Here is a 16,423-nt window from a genome sequence, read left to right as displayed (position 1 = left end):
CACAATACCACCACTGTGGAGAGAACAGCCAACACTGATTAAGTCCTTCCTACATGACTTGTATTTTCCTAAAGGCTTCACTTGAACTGGGTTGTTTAATCCAAGAAGCAACCTTCTGAGTTGGGAGTTAGCATCAGTACTTTGCAGACACAGAACCTAAGTTTCAAGGAGAAGAAGTCTTCCCCAGAGTCACAAGTGGCTGCTGGGGCCATGGATCAAGCTTGAACTCACTGGGTTGAATGTTCTCTGAAGCACGGGGAGAGTCTGTTTGTAGTAAAGAGGCCAGAAGGGAAGATCCAGGTGGGGGAGAGCCATCAGGGCAGAGAGGGAAGAGGAGGAGGAGGTTGGGTCTGTGGTTGGCACCCAGAGGGTGATTTTTATTCATTTTCCCAGTTAGGGTGTCTCACTGTGTCTTTACTGCAGGTGCAGAACAGTGTTCTGCCCTGGGTCACATTGGCCACGTGTAGGCTCAGCTCGCTCTCACTGACCCGAGTGGCCCAGTAATTTGCTCTAGGGAGGTTTATGACTTCCTCTTCCCCGGTACTCCGCAGACTGGCCAGCACCTTTAGTTGCCCCCGGAGATCCTGCTGGTACCAGCTCATCCAGGGGTACTGGGAATCCTTCAGGATGCACCGCAGTGTTTCAGCCTGTCCGCGAGGTACCAGGACCCACCTGGGCTTTTGCTCCACCAAGCTCATGGCTGCATCTGAAACACACAGGCCGGCCAGGCTGAAGCTCCTGGGGGCAGCGGTCACCACCAGATCTCTAGCTGCAGCCAAAACCTGAAGAGGGATCCCATGAGTAGTGCCGGGAGGAGGCTCTTGCAGAAGGGGTCCTTTCACAGGGTGAGGGGACTGCAGGGCACTCTCAGCAAGGCTGGGGTCAGGGAGCAGAACTTTCTGAACCTACAGGCACCCCTGTGACCCAGCCCCCTTTTCCTCCCTAAGTCCACCAAGTGGTTGTCTCTGCCAGGCCCCTGACCTGTACTCACGGCAGCCAGGAGCACCCAGCCCCACAGGATGGGAAATGGGGCCATTCCCTCACTTTTTCAGCAGGGCAGGGGGATGGGGCCAGCAGGCAGGAGAGCAGACGCTGACCTGGGAGGCCCGATTAGTGGCTGAGACTCTCCGGGCCTGACACTCAAAAGGGAGTGGCTTTTCCAGGAAACTCAGTATCTTGTCTCATCTTCTCAGTGAAGCTCAAACCTCAAACTGGAGTTCCCTGTTTCAGCACACCAAAGCGCACTCACACACACACATACACACTCCCCACACTCACCCCGGGGGCCTCGGTGAGTGTACCTGGACCTGCACCCTCTCAGCTGCTTTGCAGAGAGATTCCTAGAAACATGACGCTGAATCTGTGTCTCAAATCTTCACAAGGAATTAAAATAACTCAATAAAACCAAGTCACAGGGCTTCCATGGTGGCTCAGTGGTAAATAATCCTCCTGCCAATGCAGGAGACACAGGTTCGGTCCCTGGGTCAGGAAGATCCCCTGGAGGAGGGCATGGCAACCCACTCCAATATTCTGGCCTGGGAAATCCATGGACAGAAGAGCCTGGAGGGCTATAGGCCATAGGGTTTTCAAAAGAGTCGGACACAACTGAGCAACTAAACAACAACCAAGTCAAACTTGTAGATTGAACAGACATTTTCCTATATGCATAGAGGCTCCTGCAGGGCAACTTTGGTGGTAGGTAAGGAACACTCATCTATGATGACCTGTGTTTTCCTCTGTAAAAGCAAATACAAACAAAACAGAAGAAAATAAGGGAACAGACTTCCTTCCCCTCCATTTTCTTAGAGCATTTATTTAAAAATTTTCTAAGTTCTTTCTCTGTCTCTCTGAAATGTACATACCATACTTTCCTTAAAAGCTAAATCACCTCTTGCCAGTATTAAGACCCAGGCATGTCTTTCTCAAGGACCTGCAACCATTTCTTTGGAATAAAATTATCAAAGATGATAAGCCTAACTTGGTCTAGAGCAGATGCCTGGCACCACATTGCAAAATGATTTCATCATAAAGATATGATATAGGGACTTCCCTGGCTGTCCAGTGGTTAAGACGCTGCACTTTCACTGCAGGGGACCCAGGTTTGATCCCTGGTCAGGGAATTAAGATACCACATGCCACAGGAGGTAGCCAAAAAAATAGAAAAATACCATGACATTTATTTTTCCTTGGTAAAGCCAATCAGCAAACACAGATAGACACCCCCATTCCCAAGGGACTTCAGCATGGACTGCGAATTACCAAAACGGACTGCCAAGTCCTCTCATTTGAGGACTAGTTATTGCTTCTCTTAGGGCTTCCCTTGTGGCTCAGCTGGTAAAGAATCTGCCTGCAGTGCGGGAGACCTGGGTTCTATCCCTGGGTTGGGAAGATCCCCTGGAGAAGGGAAAGGCTACCCACTCCAGTATTCTGGCCTGGAGAATTCCATGGACTGTATAGTCCACAGGGTCACAAAGAGCCGGACATGACTGCACGACTTTAACTTTCACTTTTATTTTTAATTGTATTTTCCCAACAACTCACAGTGTTGCCACTTCCTGGCAGTGTGACCTTGGATCTCAGTTCATTTCTCTGTAAGATGGAGATAATATTGGAAGCTAGTTCATAGAAGTAAGTGGATTAATACATGAAAATTTCTTAGAATAGAGCTCCTACTAAGACTCACTTAGTAGGAGTTGACCTCTAATGTTGCAATTGTACACTTCCAATTCAATAAAAAATATGACAATTATAGTCACTTTTACTGGTCTTTGTGGGCTTCCCTGGTGGCTCAGACAGTAAAGAATCTGCCTGTAATGTGGGAAACCTGGGTTCAGTGCCTAGGTTGGGAAGATCTCCTGCAGAAGGGCGTGGCAACCCACTTCAGTATTTTTGCCTGGAGAATCCGCATGAACAGAGGAGCCTGGTGAGCTACAGTCCATGACCCCAGTCCATGGGGTCGCAAAGAGTTGGACACGACTGAGAAGGACTCCAGTGTTCTTGCCTGGAGAATCCCAGGGACAGGGGAGCCTGGTGGGCTGCCATCTATGGGGTCGCACAGAGTCGGACACAACTGAAGCGACTTAGCAGCAGCAGCAGCAGAGCAACTAAGCACACACGCATATTGGTCTTTAATCTCCTGGCATGCTGCAGTCCCTGCAGTTGCAAAGAGTCAGATACAACTTACGTACTCAACACCAACAATATGTATAAAGTAACTTCATTAATATTTTCTATATCACACTTTCAAGTTTGCATAATTTAAATGTGCACAAAATGTGAATTGCACTATATACTAAGTAACATGTGCTGATTCCCCCCCCCTTTTTTTTGTTGGGGGAGGATCTACCTTTTTTATATTTATTTTTTTTTAATTTTATTTTACTTTTAAATTTGTTGACTACAAAATTATTCACAACCTAAAAGTTGAGAGTTATGTTTCATTTGATGGGAATTTTTAGGACTTCAAGCCAGGGAGGGTGCATCTCAAGTAACCCTGAGAACTGCTGCGGGGGAAGCAAGGGAGGGAGCCAAGGTATTTGGAGTTTTGCAACAAAGATCAGGTAGTCTGAGCATCAATGCTGCTGCTGCTGCTAAGTCACTTCAGTCGTGTCCGACTCTGTGCGACTCCATAGACAGCAGCCCACTAGGCTTCCCCATCCCTGGGATTCTTCAGGTAAGAACACTGGAGTGGGTTGCCATTTCCTTCTCCAGTACATGAAAGTGAAAAGTGAAAGTGAAGTCGCTCAGTCGTTTCTGACTCTTAGCGACCCCATGGACTGCAGCCCACCAGGCTCCTCTGCCCCTGGGGTTTTCCAGGCAAGAGTACTGGAGTGGGGTGCCATTGCCTTCCACTGAGCACTGAGCATCAATAGGTAATTGTTAATTAAAGAAAACCAGCTATCTAGAGTTAAGGAATTGAGCACTTTTATTTGTATTGGAAAATGCAAGAGTCTGGGCTCACTGAAATCATTCTTTTGATATACATCTCAGCCATCTGGGGCCAGTATCCTGTGTTTTCACTTCCTGAGTTTCTTCAGGGCTCACTGTAGGGAGTAGCTATAGTCTGAAGGCTGCTAGATAGAAGGTATTCTTCCTGAGTTGCCTGGAGCTCACCAGCTCACCATCTGGTGGTGGCTGAAATTGCTGATGACCGTGACATCCTTTGTTTACCAACATGGCAGGAAATATTCCATTTCTCAGAAGTTTCAGCCCTGAAAGTGTCAGTCACTCAGTCATTTCTAACACTTTGAGACTCCATGGACTGTAGCCCACCAGACTCCTCTGACCATGGAGTTCTCCAGGCAAGAATACTGAAGTGGGCTGCCATCCCTTCTCAAGGGGATTTTCCTGACCCAGGGATCGAACCCGGGTCTCCTGTGTTGCAGGCAAATTCTTTACCATCTGAGCCACCTGGGAAGACCTGTTTCAGATGTACAGTATTATAGTGCAACACCTGAACACTGTGCAAAGTGATCACAAGTCTGGTCAGCATCCATCACCGTGCTGTTGATGTCCTTTCCCTCAGGTAACCACTCCTCTGATCCCCTGTGCGGAGTCACTCTTGCCTTCAGCCCCCTTACCTATTCCCAGCATCAGGACTCCAGAGAAGGAGATAAACAAGCTTAGGGAAGCATTGCCCAAATCACAGCTCTTGAATACCAGACCAACGGGCATGCCAAGATATGTGCTCACCCTCACAAGACTCAAGCACTTAATCCTGATGTTTGCTCCCATGAGAGTCACTCTGGGGTTTAGGTGATGAGAGGAAAGTGGGCTGGGAGAGGGGAGAAAATGGTAACTCAGGGAAAAGGGGAGAAAGAGTAGAGAAAAGCCTCATGAAAAGCCACACAGAGGGGACCCAGGAGCAGGGATCCCCTGCATTGCAGTGGTTACTGGCTGTCCCCAGGCCAGTGCTCTGGCCAGTGAGCAGATTGCAGGGAAAGGGATCCTGGGCCCATCTCGGTTTACAGGCCTGGCTGTCCTGTCTCCCAGCCCCTTCTCCCTTTTCCCTTCGCCTTAATCCCCAAATGCGATTGGGATCAGCATGTCTCTGACACCCCTCTTATCTCCTCCCCAGGCTCCCACTCTTCAAGCTTGGTGCCTCCCCAAGCTCCTGCTCTGCTCTTGGCCCAGTTCCTATCCAGGGCCAAGGTAAGCCTCTTCCTTCCAGATGGCTGCCTAGCTCCTTACCTTCCCTGCCCTGCTCAGGGTGGGTGGTACGGTTGCCCTCTTGAGAAAGGTGCTTTCTCCCAGCTGCTACTCAGGTGCTCCCAGCAGCTGCAAACAACCTCAGCTAGGTTCTTACCAGCTTTGATGAGCTCAGCAGGTGATGAGAAGAATCATCTGCCCTAAATGGAGGCTCAGACAGAGGCTCCAGTGTCTATCCACCCTCATTTAAGCTGAATTCCTGTAGAAATGTGTGGCCCAGACTCTGTGATGGAGGAGGCCCTCCAGGCTAGCCTTGTTTTGTTTTGTTTTTTTTTCAGATCCTCTCCATTGTCTGATGGAAGAAGAACACCGAGGGTCAGGTGAGGACAGGGTCTATCAGACAATGGAAGAAAGAACTCTAGGGTGAGAGACTTTTGTCCCTTTCCTAAGGAGCAGCCAGTGAATGACATCAGCCACCTCCACCAGGACAAGCTATGGTGGAAATGCCTGCAGGGAGAGGAGTTCTTGGTGCGTGTCGGTGACCTAAGGGCGTGTTCACTCTCCCAGGCCCCTGGAGTCTCATGTTTGCTCTGCCACTGACTGGATGGGAGCTCAGACACTGATCAAGTCACTCCTTGACGATTCCATTTCCTCATCCAAAAATTAAATGGGCTGGGATACTTGGAAAATCAAGTGGATCTGAAGTTCCTTTTCATCCCTGTGTTCCGATGCTATAATATTCCTTCTGGGCTTCTACTGTTTGCATTGCACTGAACAGTTTGCCAGCTGCCAGCAGGGAAGCTGGCCAAGCCTCTGGTGGAGGGTCCCTGAATATGATTTCTCTGAAAGGCAATTCATGGGAAGAAGGGGAAAGTGCAGAGCATCCCAAAGGCAAATTCATGTTTATTCCCCATTTTCTCCATCTCATTCTCCTTCCTCCCCAGTGATGTGCAGAAACTCGAAGCTGCCCCAGACTTGCCCATCTGGAAAGCTGATTATGTCTCCCTCACCTCTACATGTCCTTCCAGGGATTAGTAGTCAAGATTCCTCCAGGAGATGGAAATCGAAGCCTTCCCCTCGCCCCCTGCCAGCACCTCTTCTCCTTCCTGCACTGTAGGGAGGCTGGAGTCCCATCCCCACTCCCGGTCTGTACATCACTTCTGGGCAGAGACAAAATAGAAAAAGCTCGTGAAAACTGGGGTGGGGAACATGTGCCAGAGGGCAGAGGGAGGGCTCAGTAAGAACATCCAGGGATACAGGGATGGGGGGCAGGAAGGTAGGGAGGAAAGACTGGAGGAAAGAAAGGCAGGAAAGAATGGAGGGAGGCAGAGAGAGAAATAGAGGGAGAGAAGCATTGTAAAAAATAAAAAAAGGAGGGAGAGAAAATGAGGAAGGGAGAAACAAAACCCCCTTGATTCCACGGAGTCCCCATGGGCAGGACACTTGCCTCGGGTTGGCAGGGGAGAGCCAGAGTGATTCATTTCTGAGCATTCCACACCAGGTGCCTACTCCAGGGCAAGAGCACCTTCTCTCTGAGCACCTCACACCTCCTGAGTTATGTAAGTGGCTCCACTCTGAACCCAGACATAATCAGATCAGAGGGGCCCCAGTCTGCCCCTCCCCCGTGGCACAGTGCCTGGCGCAGATGCAGGAGCATATAAGTCCGTACTTCTTGAGTGTCCATCTAAGGAGAGGTGCTCCAGACCCCAGAAGCCATGGCCTGTGCCCTTCTCTTCTGGCTTCTTCTATTTACGGCCGTTGCAACTCCCTCCCAAGGCAATCGCCTTGGCCCCACGCCCCGTCTGCGTTATTCCAGGTTTCTAGACCCTTCTAACGCTGTTTTCCTGTGCTGGGACTTTGACTTTGAGGCTGAGATCATCACTTTCGAGCTCCAGGTCCGGACAGCCGGCTGGGTGGGTTTGGGTGTCACAGATCGCTACAGCAGAGCGGGAAGTGACCTGGTTGTCGGAGGCGTCTCGCCTGACGGCAATGTCTATTTCTCGGTGAGTCTGAGCGTGGCTCCCTCCCAAGCATGTTGGGTCTCTTGCTGAGTGGAGGATGACTCTGAATCCAAGAAGGATCCATATTTTCCAAACATATTCGGGCATAGGCCCAGAACACCAGCTGATGGCTGACCTCTCCCTACAGAAAGGGTCCATTGGAGAGGTTGAATCTAGGTCTTCCAGACTGAATGTCCTTAAAGTGCCCAGGGAATGGAGACATTGGACTGAAAGAGAGAGCATCCTGGGCCACAGTCTCAGTGCAGGTCACTGGGGGAGAATCCAAGCTGTTTAGGATACAGTCATCATCTTCTGTTACCTTTAGGCTGAGAGAGACCACAACATAAAATAGTCTAGTAATGACATCAGTGCCCACAATAATAATAGCTTAAAATTATTATGCACATTTGGTTAAGCAGGAGTTGGTCCAAATCTTTGCATATTAAACCTCCCAGCATCACCAGGAAGTAGATGATTATTCTCCCACTTTATGGATGAAGAAGCAGCTCACCTGTCTCCCAGTCTCATTCTGAACTGCATTTATATGGGGAAGGGTCAATGTTAAGAGCCCCCTGAAAAGATGAAAAGCATAGAGCTTTCAGAGAATAAGTGGGTTTTTAAGACTTGGGGATATAGGAACATTAGGATTCGTGGAGATGAGATTTGAAATGGGAGAAGTAAAGCGGGATCAGATACCAGCCTTCCCTCTTCCCCATGAATCCCCCCCTTGACGCCATGCTCTGTCCCAGGGGTGAACTACGTTGTATAGACCCGGGTTCTGCTGATTTGGTACCTTAGCGGGGCTAAAGGGACTCAGGCTACTCCAAAGCCGTGAGCACTTAGGGGTCCCGGTTCTCACCCCGTGACCCTCCCTGGGCCCCAGGACCAGCACCTGGTGGATGAAGACACGCTGGAGGAGGATGGGAGCCAGGATGCAGAGCTGCAGGGGCTGACGGAAGATGCCGTCTACACCACCATGCGCTTCTCCAGGCCCTTCCGCTCCTGCGACCCTCACGACCAAGACATCACGGTAAAAGAGAGAGGGGGGAGGAGCATTTGGTCGCAAGCAGCCTTTCCTCCTGGGCGGTGATGTCACCCCAACCTGGAGTGGCCGTGCCCGTCGGGCAGCCAGTCTCTGTTCCCAGGGCCGCCATCTCTCTCAGCATTCCCCAGCATGGCCACCTCCCAATCCTGCCCTCTGTGATTCCACCAGCCCTCTACCGGCGGCCTCCCCATGACAGCCCATGCCTCCTTCCCTGGTGTCCCCTCTTGAAGAACCTTGCCTGATCTCCTTGAACTGCAGGGTGTTGTGAACCACCTGTGGACAGGTGACCACCTGTGACAGCCCACACCTGTGGGCTCAGAGACGGGCTGGGAGAGGGGGTGTGGCTTGCCCAGCATCTCCAGCAGGTCAGCCTCTAGGCAGAACCAGAACCCAACTAGTTCTGATCCCTAATCTCAAGCCCTCTCCATTCTGAAACTTCAACATGGCATTCTGGGGGAGGGGGGCTCCGAGGAACTCTGGTTCTTTATGTCTCAGCACAGAACAAAATTCAGCAAAAGGCAAAGTGATAGATGAGAAGGGATTTCCTAGAAGAGGACACCCACTTACATCGGGTGGGCAATAGGGTGCTGCCCCTGAGAACCTAGTGCACTACAGGTTTAAAATCAAAGGAAAAGTGGGAAGGCGGGGGGAAGACCACCTTCTGCCTCATTCTTGAGTAGACATCACACTTCCATCCTCAGTTCCTCCTCCGCATCAGGTGGGGGAGTTTGCTTGTCTCTATGTGGTCAACCCAGGACTGTCATGGTGCTATGGAAAAATTGTTTCGGGTCTCAATACAATGAGGGTCTTTCACTTTCACATGTCACCTTTCCACAAATTACTGTTTTTTGTGTGTGTAGAGAGTATGTCCTCGGTGGTCATTAACTAACTGAGCTCACGGGCAGGATGTGTGTTTCACACCACCATTATTGTATTGTTTGGGTGCGTGTCTCCTGCTTCTGCTGCACAGTTTTGTTGCTAAATAAGCCTGTTTGGTTTTGTGGCTAAGTAAACCTGCTTTGGTCAGAGTTCTCTGGTGGCCTATAGGGGCTTCCCTGGTGGCTCAGATGGTAAAGAATCTGCCTGCGATGCAAGAGGCCCAGGTTCCATCCCTGGGTCCAGAAGATCCCCTAGAGAGAGCACTGGCAACCCACTCCAGTGTTCTTGCCTGGAGAATCCCATGGACAGAGAAGCCTGGCAGGCTGTGGTCCATAGGGTTGCAAAGGGTCGAACATGAATGAAGCGACTTAGCATACGCAGACCTGTTTTCTTGAGTAATCTTTAACTCACAGGGGTATCTCATACTTTTAATCCCTTAGTGGGATTAACTATTTAATCACCCACTTTGTCCCTTCACTCTGTCCCTATCAGTTTCACTGTGACCCAGTGACTTGTGTTGGTGGCTGGGTGTGGGTGTGTGCAAAGTGCTGCTTGTGGGTGGCAGCACCTGGATGCCCTTGACACCCACAGAGCGACACTGTGAGGGTACTGGCCGCCTATGGCCTGGATGACACCCCAAAGATGGATCGGGAGCGTACTTTTGTGAAGTCCATCTTCCTGCTCCAAATCATCCACCCTGATGATCTCGATGCCCCCGAGGACACCATCATCCATGACTTGGAGATCACTGATGTAAGACCCCCTCCTTCCTGCCCAGTCACCTCCAGCCCCCTCCCTGCCTTCCACTCAATCCAGACCTTCCTCTTGCACCCAATATTCAGTACATTCCTGGAACCCATGTTCCTCTGACTCCCCTTGGTCCTCCGAGGATGGTCAAACTGGCCCTCAAGTGGTCACCCTTCCCTGACCTGTCCCTTCCCCTGCTTCTCTGGGAGCCTCCCTCCCACCTGTTAAGCCTCTGTGTGTCCCCCTCTAGTTCCTCATCCCAGAGGATGACACCACGTATGCCTGCACCTTCCTCCCTCTCCCCATCGTTAGCAAGAAGCACCACATCTACAAGGTACCGTGAACCAGATGACGGGACATTGTCTAGGTGGTTGAGACAGGCAGTGGGCACAGTTGACTCTGAAGAGGTGTAGGATGAACGTGTCCAGGAGGACCTGGGGGCCAGGCCAGGTCTGGTGGAGGTGGCAGTTCCAGGATTTCCTGAGCCCAGAGCTACAGCTCCCAGCACTGTTTTACTCATGTCCCATGGTACAGCAGTGATTTTGATGATGGTCATTAGTTACTACGTTCCTGCAAAGACCAAAGGATGAGTCCTACCCTGGGCCCAGAAATGTGCTCTTTTAGCCCTGGAGGAAGTGCAGGCTGGTGGGGGGGTGGGGGACACATGGCCAAAGGCTGTCAGGTCGGCAAAGTCTGGCCAGAGGAGACTCGGGTAGGTCACCTGATTTCACATTTGAGTGATTACAATTTTGATTGAATAAATCAAAGTGTGGCCTTACCGTGAATGGCCAAAGTGTGCGAGCCATGGTTTTCTTTAGAGAGCGACTCCAACAAGCTGTGGTCACATGCTCAGATATAGGGAACCGATAAGGTTATTAAAGGAAAATCAGAAGTCTTGGGACATTCCTGGCTGGACCTGTGCTGTGTTCTCAGGAAAGGGTTTTAAAAAGAATGAGGGCTGAGAGAGGAGTTAGGTGGAGTGCCAGGGAAATGACAGGTTGGGGAAGGAGGAAACAGAGGAAATGGAAGAGGAAGAGGGAAGTGGAGACGTGGGCATACTTTTATTAATATTTGGGGAAAAGAAAGCGAGGTTGGGGTGGGGGCTCGAGGGATAAGGACTTGACCCGGAAGATCTTGACCATGCTGTGTCTTGCATCCCGTGCCCAGTTTGAGCCCAAGTTGGTCCAACACAATGAGACGATTGTGCACCACATCCTGGTGTATGCCTGCGGCAATGCCAGCGCTCTCCCCACGGGCATCAGCGACTGCTATGGGGCTGACCCCGCCTTCTCCCTCTGCACACAGGTCATCGTCGGCTGGGCTGTCGGGGGCACAGTGAGTCTGTGTGATGAGGGAAATCGGTGGCTAAGGGGACATGTGTGGTCAGGCAATGGGAATTGGTGGATGGGTGGAAGATGGAGACAAGGGAGGTCTGGGATGGAGGCGAGAAGACACGGGTGAGCCCCTGGGGGTCCCCAGCATCTACTTCCCAGCCATTCTTGCTGCCAAACCTCCCTCCTTCCACCAGAGTTATCAGTTTCCAGACGACGTGGGCATCTCTATTGGGACGCCCTTGGACCCCCAGTGGATCCGCCTGGAGATTCATTACAGCAATTTTCACAATCTGCCTGGTGAGCCTCTAGAGCATTTATGGAAGCGCCCATGGATGGGGCTGGCTGAGTCCTCTAGGCATTGATGCAGGAGGCCTGCTGACTCCTGCTCGCAGCCCCTTCTTTGCCTTCCCAGGCCTCTTTCTCCACAGCCTGTGCCCCGTTCCCCGCCTCCTCTGATCAGTCCCGCCTGCCCCAGGTCTGTACGACTCCTCGGGAATCCGAGTATACTACACTGCACACCTGCGCAAGTTTGACATGGGCGTCCTGCAGCTGGGTGTCTTCACTTTCCCCATCCACTTCATCCCCCCCGGTGCCGAGTCCTTCATGTCCTACGGACTGTGTAAGACGGAGAAGTTTGAAGAGGTGAAGCCGGAAGGTGTTCCCCCCACTGCCCACTTCCCCTGAGATTCCCCATTGCCAATCATAGATCTAGCGTGATCCACCAGCTTGCAGCCCGAGTCCCCAAGCCGGAGAAGGGCCACCACCTGGTGCTTTGGGCAATTGACCCAACCTGGCTGGTGCAGGGGAGGTGGGAGTCAAGAGGCCCAGCAGGGACTAAAGGGGTATGTTCCAGTCTTCAGAGGAAGGTGTCAGATAGTAAAGGAGGAAACTAAGGAGCAGAGGAAAGTTCCTAACAGACCAGGTGGTCTCCTCCCTGCCACAGATGAACGGGGCTCCAGTGCCCGATATCCAGGTCTTTGGCTACCTGCTCCACACCCACTTGGCCGGCCGCGCTGTGCGGGCGGTGCAGTACAGGTAAGAAAGACACAGATTGGAAGCACTCCCTTCTGTGTTTGGAAATAAATTTTAGGAACAGTTGTTTATTCTGCAGCATGAGGTTGGAGCAGGAGAAGCTAGAACTGTTCCTGGAGTAGAGATGATGGAGGGTGGAGGTTTTTGTTTTACAGGCCATCTGTGCCCACAGAATGAGCCCACATGCGCTGCTTTGTTGACAGACCCCCCTCCCCGCACCGGCCTCACCTTACTCCTCTCCCCACGTTGTCTCCCTCCAGAAACAGAACTCAACTCCGTGTAATCTGTAAAGATGATGCCTATGACTTCAACCTGCAGGAGACTCGAGATTTACCTTATCGAGTGGTGATCAAGCCGGTGCGAGCCGGGCTGGGGGAGGCATGGCTGGCGTCCAGGGAAGGCAGGATCAGCACTTGTTATTGTTAGCCAAGAGGTCTAAGGCTGGACCAGTCCCTCTGCCTCTTACTTTCAGCCTCTTACTGCCTCTTACTCTCTCTGCACAGGGGGATGAATTGCTGGTAGAGTGTCGCTACCAGACGCTGGACCGCGACTCCTTGACGTTTGTAAGTACCCATCTCCCCACCATGGTTAATGACAATAAGCCACAGAATAGCTTAACCCTGGTCTTGGCTATCCCATGAGTCAGATGATTCCAGTTGAAGCCCCTTTCTTTCTCCAATGGTATTACCCATTCACGTGGGGCTTCATGCTCTCACATCCCATGACTATAAGATGGGTACCAGGATTCGCATTTTCTCAGTCAATGACTCACTAAGATTGTCGCTAGCTCTCTCTTCTTCTCCAGGGGGGTCCCAGCACCATCAATGAGATGTGCCTCATCTTTTTCTTCTACTATCCCCGAAACAACATCTCCAGCTGCCAGGGGTACCCTGACATCATCTACGTGGCCCATGAGCTGGGGGAGGAGGTATCAGAGTGAGTCATCCTGGAAGATAAGACCAAGACTGACCTCTAGAAGTTAGATCACTTGTGTGCAAAGTATTTGCCTTTTTCTCATGTATTTACCTGCTTCGAACACTGTTTGCTTTCAAGGAGTGACCTTTAATTGGGGCTTTCCGGGTGGTGCAGTGGTAAAGATTCTGTCTGCCAATGCAGGAAACACAAGAGATGCGATTTCAGCTCCTGGATTGGGAAGATCCGCTGGAGTAGGAAATGGCAACCCATTCTAGTATTCTTGCCTGGACAATCCCATGGACAGAGGAGCCTGGCAGGCTACAGTTCACAGGGTTGCAGTCAGACATGACTGAGCAACTTTCACTTTTCACACATTAATAATTTTAATGGATAATCATTGACTAATGTAATGCCTTCACCATGATACTTATCAAGACCTATCGAGTTCATGGAGTCACAAAGAGTTGGAAGTGACTGAGCACGCATGCAGTAACCTTTTAATTACTTGGGACTAAGGTTCTCCCTGAGGCTCTGATGAAAATGCTGAAGCTCCTTTCCAAGAAAAATGCACATCTTTGCAAACACATTCCATTTCACAGACAATTTCAGGACATATATAAGTTCCCAGAAGTCATCCCATCAACCTTCTTGGACTTTATGGTCCCCAGATCAAGAAACACTTCTTTAAAAGAGTCAGCACTTCCTCTTTTTCACTTTAAAAAAATTCTCATCTCTAATTCTGATGATTTCACCTTCTGCCATGCTCACGGTTGTCTTACTGAGTTGTAAGACATTCCTTATGGTTTACGCCAACATGGAACTGATGCTAACAAAAGTGAGGCTACTTTTTACACATTTTGGCAAAGCTCTAAGTCACCCCTGAACTAGTGTCTGCTCTTTCTGCCCATGGCAGCTCCATGGAGGGCATGATGGCCATGAGCAATGTGGAGTGGACCCTGGAGAGCATTAAGAAGGTTGAGAAGGCCTGCAAGGAGGCCCAGCAGACAGTGATAATAAAGACCATTGATGTAAGTGTCCTGGGAGACACTGCGCTCTCAGGGTTAGGGCTAAAGGAGTGAGGGATGGTTTGGACGAGAGGAAAGAGGAGAAAGGTGGCGTGGATGACAGTGGCAGGAACGCTGGATCAGAGAAGAAGCTGAACGAGCAGAGGAGGGCTGATGCTGCTCTGGGTGTGGGTGGGTGTCTCCCAGTCAGCCTGTGAAGCTGCAGGGACTGGGGGTGACCAAGGAAGGTCTTAGAAGATGAAAGAAGGTGGGGGCGCTTCTGGTTTCACCCTTTTTCCTCCTTCTTCTGCAGGAGCTAGTGGAAAACACAACAGGCTGGATTCAGGACATCAACCCTACTCCCCGGGGTCCTTGTTTGGAATCCTCTGGAGGCAAAGTGGAGCCCCAGGACAAAACCCCTGCAGGCTTCAGGGCGGCCCCCGTTGTCCTCTCAAGGTCCAGCAGTGCCACCCTGAGGTGCCTCCCCCTGGCCGCCCTCTTGTTTGGGCAGGGGGCCCTGTCTTGGCTCCTTGCCACCCTGCAGTCTGGAATCTGATACTGTCTCCTCAGCTACATACTTAGCCCCCTTCCCTGCTCATATCTCCCCTTATCGTCACACAAACTCCCCCCTTGGCTCCCAAAGTCCCCATCTGTGCCCCTTCCCATGACCTCAGTCATGACTGCAGGCCTGGGCATGGCACAGAGACCACAGAGCCTGTCCCATGACAAGCTTGACAATCCATCCTTCAAAGCATCCTAGAAGCATTGGTAGGACCACACGTCCTCTAATGAAATCTGGATTCAAGGCTGAGTGAGGGACTGGGTCTCTGAGCAGTCCGGTACCCAGGCTCACTCAAGGAGATGCTGTGTGGGGAGGAGGGTGCTTGAATGCGTAGAGGGAGCCCTGTAAACCCTCCTCAGCTCATGCTGGCCCTGGAGGGGCTCCTGTTTCTCTTTTCTGCTGACAGCTTTGTCCAACCCTCCCTGTGAGGCAGAGGCAGCCACATGTGTGCTTCTTGTGGTGAAGGGAGAGGCTCTGTTTATAAGGGACAAAGTTCAAGGCACCGAATTAAACAGATTTCAACTCGCTTCCCAGTGCCATCTCTTTCCTTTGAGCCTTTGGTCCAGGTGAAGCAGCTGCCACTAAGGTGGTCTCTTAAAGGCTCAGGCTGAGGCATCCAGAGGGCATCTGAGGATCCGGTTGCCCCAAACACAGCTTCTAATGCATCATTCATTTGCCTCAGTTGTGCCTTGACTGCCAGGTGATCTTTAGTTCCTTGATATGTATCACATTCTCAACACTCAGATCACCAGGTGTCAAGAGCCTGCTTGCCCAGGGAGGCTGACCTGGGCTATGAAAACGGGTTGAGGGCATGCCAGCCTGTGAATTGCCTTGCCCATGGTTCCCCTGTCTTCTGGAAGGGACCCCTACCCTGAATATTCCAGGACGTTTAGAGGATCTTAATTCCCTAAAGATTAGAGATCTCATCTCTAAATTTCTTGCCACTGCTTGAGTTTGTGTGTGTGCATGCCAAGTCGCTTCAGTCATGTCCAACTCTGTGCAACCCTATGGATAGCCAGCTGTACTCCTCTGTCCATGGGGTTCTCCAGACAAGAATACTGGAGTGGGTTGCCAAGCAAAGCAGAAAACATGGCTTACCTGAAACCAGAGTTCAATACTGGGCTTTGCTGTGGTCACCATTCAAGGGAAATGGAGGCTTTTCTTTAAGTAATAATCTTAAAACATGGTTAAGGCCCTTCGGCAGTAGTTTGAGGTCCACAAATTACTTTCTACAGCATGAAGAAACACACAGATCAAAACTAATCTAAACTGAAACTTAAACAATCAAAACAGACCTTTTGGGCATCTCCCTGGTGGCCCAGTGGCTAAGACTCTGCACTCCCAATGCAGGGGGCCTGGGTTCAATCCCTCCTCAGGGAAACAGATTCCATCCCACATGATGCAACTGAAGACCCCTAGTACCACAACTAAGACCTGGAGCAAACAAATAAATAAACGTTAAACAAAAGCAAAACAGACCTTTTCTCTCCAGTCTGCCCAAATCACAAAAAAGTCTGACCTTTCTATTCAAAACTGTGTTACTCCAAGCGCCCCAACCCCCCACCCCTGCAAACAAATTCTTCTACCCTCGATCTTTCAGGTAAAAACAAAAAGAAAATAGAAGAACCTACTGGATGGGTTTCTGATGTCAAACCTCAGTCTGTGCTGCAGCCTTATTCTCGGGTCTGTCCTGATAAGTTCGAGTCAGCTGAGCGACCTCCCCAGAGTTCTGCAGTCAGAATCTTCCAATGCTCCGT

At 50.8% G+C, this 16,423-nt stretch overlaps 1 protein-coding gene, 1 non-coding gene and 1 gene segment (V, D, J or C); 2 read left to right on the top strand and 1 right to left on the bottom strand.

Moving 5' to 3' along the window:
• LOC102410576 lies at window positions 1-1,036 on the bottom strand. The segment is given in 2 exon segments: window positions 1-706; window positions 982-1,036. Coding segments are annotated over 2 exon segments (384 nt in total).
• Window positions 1,037-2,047: 1,011 nt separating this feature from the next.
• TRNAE-UUC lies at window positions 2,048-2,120 on the top strand. The gene has a single exon. It is a non-coding gene; the product is annotated as a tRNA-Glu (tRNA).
• A 2,552-nt stretch (window positions 2,121-4,672) lies between these two features.
• Window positions 4,673-14,734, top strand: LOC102410915 (putative DBH-like monooxygenase protein 2). The gene is made up of 15 exons (XM_045166340.1): window positions 4,673-4,755; window positions 5,078-5,151; window positions 6,925-7,151; window positions 8,032-8,178; window positions 9,664-9,825; window positions 10,070-10,153; window positions 10,987-11,154; window positions 11,348-11,450; window positions 11,629-11,795; window positions 12,097-12,188; window positions 12,446-12,542; window positions 12,689-12,748; window positions 12,991-13,121; window positions 14,014-14,128; window positions 14,418-14,734. Exons 1-15 carry the CDS (start codon window positions 4,673-4,675, stop codon window positions 14,658-14,660), a joined length of 1,953 nt encoding a protein of 650 aa, XP_045022275.1. The 3' UTR covers window positions 14,661-14,734.
• Window positions 14,735-16,423: the final 1,689 nt, after the last annotated feature.

The sequence above is a fragment of the Bubalus bubalis genome, chromosome 8, assembly GCF_019923935.1.
Source record: "Bubalus bubalis isolate 160015118507 breed Murrah chromosome 8, NDDB_SH_1, whole genome shotgun sequence".
Lineage (NCBI taxonomy): Eukaryota > Metazoa > Chordata > Mammalia > Artiodactyla > Bovidae > Bubalus > Bubalus bubalis.
The sequence above is the reverse complement of the archived record's forward strand: the minus strand, read 5'-3'. Positions and strand labels throughout refer to the sequence as shown.